The sequence below is a fragment of the Limulus polyphemus genome, unplaced genomic scaffold (assembly GCF_000517525.1).
Source record: "Limulus polyphemus unplaced genomic scaffold, Limulus_polyphemus-2.1.2 Scaffold677, whole genome shotgun sequence".
Taxonomy (NCBI): domain Eukaryota; kingdom Metazoa; phylum Arthropoda; class Merostomata; order Xiphosura; family Limulidae; genus Limulus; species Limulus polyphemus.
The window spans coordinates 250715-255060 of NW_013666287.1; the positions used below are offsets into that span (position 1 = coordinate 250715).

At 31.5% G+C, this 4346-nt stretch overlaps 1 protein-coding gene across 5 annotated transcripts in view; it reads left to right on the plus strand.

Moving 5' to 3' along the window:
* The window catches only part of LOC106459895 (cyclic AMP-responsive element-binding protein 3-like protein 2), an 86279-nt gene that overhangs the window by 72154 nt on the left and 9779 nt on the right, over positions 1–4346 (plus strand). For all 5 annotated transcript variants that reach the window (XM_013919567.2, XM_022386470.1, XM_022386473.1 and 2 more), the window contains exon 9: positions 1713–1767. In XM_013919567.2, the coding sequence (XP_013775021.1) occupies positions 1713–1767 (55 nt within the window). The remainder of the gene's footprint in view (positions 1–1712; positions 1768–4346) is intronic.

Here is a 4346-nt window from a genome sequence, read left to right on the forward strand (position 1 = left end):
GAGGAACAGTGTTACTTCCCCTAAGTAGGACGTTACAGTCGGTAAGTCTTACAGGTAATTAATTTACACACTGCCAGTGACAGAGAGAGGATGAGGAACAGTGTTACTTCCCCTAAGTAGGACGTTACAGTCGGTAAGTCTTACAGGTAATTAATTTACACACTGCCAGTGACAGAGAGAGGATGATGAAATATTACTTCCCCTAAGTAGGACGTTACAGTTGGCAAAGGTTTACAGGTAATTAATTTACTTACCGCCAGTGACAGAGAGAGGATGATGAAATATTACTTCCCCTAAGTAGGACGTTACAGTTGGCAAGGTTTACAGGTAATTAATTTACACACTGCCAGTGACAGAGAAAGGATAATGAACTATTTTGTCGTTTTTGACTTCCCGTGAGAGTACACATTAGAAAGATTGCTACTGAATTATTAATTTCACCGCATTAAAATAGGGTTATAGATGTCTTGCCTTGTCTAGTTATCGAAGTAATGTTGCATGGTTCTAAGTGTAACAAATCGAAAGATAGTTCAAGTCTTTCAACATTATTTTCGTTTCTCTACAAAATTTGGAGGAACGTACCTGAAAGTGAAAATCTTATCACTTCATTACCGTACTCAATAATTTGTTATTCTTTGTTTGTATGTGTGTTTGTATATTACTGTGATATATGTTACAGGATTTAATTAATCAGAGTAATATTACTGTGATATATGTTACAGAATTTAATTGATCAGAGTAATATTACTGTGTTATATGTTACAGGATTTAATTGATCATAGTAATATTACTGTGTTATATGTTACGGGATTCAGTTGATCAGAGTAATATTACTGTGTTATATGTTACAGGATTTAATTGATCAGAGTAATATTACTGTGTTATATGTTACAGGATTCAATTGATCGGTGTAATATTACTGTGTTATATGTTACAGGATTCAGTTGATCAGAGTAATATAGCTGTACTATGTGTTAGGGGATTGAATTACTCTAAGTAATCTTAATGTGCTAGAAGTCACGGGATTCAGTTGATCAGACTAATATTACTGTGCTACATGTTACGGTATTCAATTGATCATAGTAATATTACAAGATTCAATTAATCACAGTACTATTACTGTGTCATATGTTACAGGATTCAGTTGATCAGATTAATATAGCTGTACTGTATGTTAGGGGATTGAATTACTCTAAGTAATCTTAATGTGCTAGAAGTTATGGGATTCAGTTGATCAGAGTAATATTATATGTTTCGGGATTCAGTTCCTCTGGGCAACATTACTGTAGTATATGTTACGGGATTCAGTTTATTTGAGTAATATTTATTCGTAAGAAATACTCGCGACTATACTTTATCTCAGGAGTTATAAGTTGTTATTTTAAACACTTTAGAAATGCTGTAATAGTTACCAGTCTATTCCATCAAAAAACAAAGTGTTTGTTGTACAGACCTCACGCAAATCTCATCCATCAAAAAACAAAGTTGTTGTTCTACAGACCTCACGCATATCTGATCCATCAAAAAACAAAGTTGTTGTTCTACAGACCTCACGCATATCTGATGCCAACTTGTATTTCTTGTGTGTTTTAATGTATAGAACCTGTTATCGCCTAATCACCTTTTTTTAATAATAAGTTGAGACTTGAATATACTTTTAACAAATGAAAACCTGTTTGATTAATCACAATTTTTTTTTTCTGTCACTCCAGAATTGCCCAATGGACACTTCATTGAACGAGCTGGACTTCATGGAAGTAAATAACGGTACGATTATAGCCTAAATGTAATACTAGTAATTACTATGACGATCTTACGGATATTCGTGTAACAAGATCTTAATTTCTAAACTGCCTTTATAAATTAAGACATCATAATCGTTTTAATAACTACGAATTAAAAGGAATAACTCATGAAATATCAGTATTTTAAATCAAGCTGTGACATTTAGGCTCGCTAAGAAATATTATTTTGTTTGTTGATCCAACAATACTTTTTATTTAATTAACCTTGTCTTTTAACCTAGGTATTTATGCTATGAACACTTAATCCAAGATAGAAAATGTACTTACATTGACTAAACCCGTATTTTAACCCAAATAGTCACGCTGATAAAGCTTTTCCTAGTTAGAAAAGGCGTTGCTAATGGCTAAACGTGTCTCGTAACCCAAATAGTCACGCTGATAAAGCTTATCCAAGCTAGATAAGGTTTTGGTTATGGTTCAACGCATCTTGTAACCTAGATAGTCACACACACACACAAATATACTTCCACTTAGTCAGTTATAACAGAATAAACTTATATTTGTTTTGAAAATCTACGCTTATTTTCAAAGATCTCTTTCCCAAACACGCACGATTAATTAATTACTAAGTTTATGCTTATTTTAGATGAATTCATGAGTGCTGTGGTTTCTAAAACAAATAAAGTTTTAACTGCAATTAATTGAACTTCACGTCATATCATATATGTTTGTAATTCAGATACACAATTTCAAACACGTGGCATTCGGTCATGCTAATATTATGATATGCTTGGTTTACAATAGAAATATCATTTAGCAGCATGGCTTGAGTTTACTAAAATAGCGTTCCTGAGAAGTAAATGTTTTTCTGCTGTTGTTAAGCACAAAGCTATACAATGAGCTATCTCTGCTGTGCCCACCACAGGTATCGAAACCCAGTTTTTAGCGTTATAAGCCTTCAGAAAGTACAAGAAACTAACATTAGAGAGCTAATATATATATAGTATACATGGTTGTGACCTAGATTCTTTCACACATTACTTACTCATTACAACAACAACAAAAAAAGGGAAATTAAAGACATGAAAAACTTTAGTAATCTAACAGCATTAGAGAGCTATTATATATAGTACACATGGTTGTGACTTAGGTTGTAAAAAACAGAGTTCATTTCTAAAATATTTGTCACGTGAATTGATAATAACGCTATCTGGTTATTTCTTTTGACCTGATTTCACCCCATTTATAAGAAATACTTTGTATTTTAATTTTAAAATGTACCCTACAATATAAACTATTTTAGCCAGCAGTGTAAAGACATGAACAACTTTGGTAATCTAAGAGCATTTGAGAGCTAATATATATAGTACACATGGTTGTGACCTAGATTCTTTCACTCATTACAACAACAACAAAAACGGAAATTAAATACATGAAAAACTTTAGTAATCTAACAGCATTAGAGAGCTATTATATATAGTATACATGGTTGTGACCTGGATTCTTTCACACATTACTCACTCATTATAACAACAACAGAAAAGGGAAACTGATTCACCTATCGGTCTTACGCGTGTTAAGGTATCAAACATTTGTGTGGCATACACGGGAAAGCGATGTGGATATATGTAACTAATAGTCGAGTAATATACGCACATCTATCGAACATTAGATGAAATATTTATCATTTAGTATACTACTATTATGCTAATTATACAACATATGCAAAACAGTAAGGAAAGGAATGGAACTTTGAGTAACGTATCTGAAAGTTACCGCCCATTTACAAAACAAAATCGGAAAAATATCAGTTTAACAAGAATACCGTCACAATAGATTTTATCTTGTAATATTAAAAATATCAGTTTAACAAGAATACCGTCACAATAGATTTTATCTTGTAATATTAAAAATATCAGTTTAACAAGAATACCGTCACAATAGATTTTATCTTGTAATATTAAAAATATCAGTTTAACAAGAATACCGTTACAATAGATTTTATCTTGTAATATTAAAAATATCAGTTTAACAAGAATACCGTCACAATAGATTTTATCTTGTAATATTAAAGATATCAGTTTAACAAGAATACCGTCACAATAGATTTTACCTTGTAATATTAAAAATATCAGTTTAACAAGAGTACCGTCACAATAGATTTTACATTGTAATAGTAAAAATATCAGTTTAACAAGAATACCGTCACAATAGATTTTACCTTGTAATATTAAGTTAAAATATTTTGAATAGCTGAAGTGAATACTCTATACTGGTCCATAATCGATGTGATATACTGTATTAATTGCTGGCTTTTTGTTTGTCTTTTTTTTTTTTCATTGGAGCGTGAGAAAAATGTTTATTTCCACGTGTAAATTCTAAACTGAGAACAACAGATCATCCAGTAACAGTAACGTCGGAAATAAATAATTTAGTGAGGAACTCAACCACGAACAATTTAGTTTTTTTTTTAAGTGTATTAAATATCAATAAAATAAGTTGCAACAAAGCAAAGTTATTTTATTGAAGGGGCAAAGGCTCCTCCTGCCCCAAATCCTATACCATTGCGCAGTTAAAAGTGTCATCATTTTAAACGCGTCT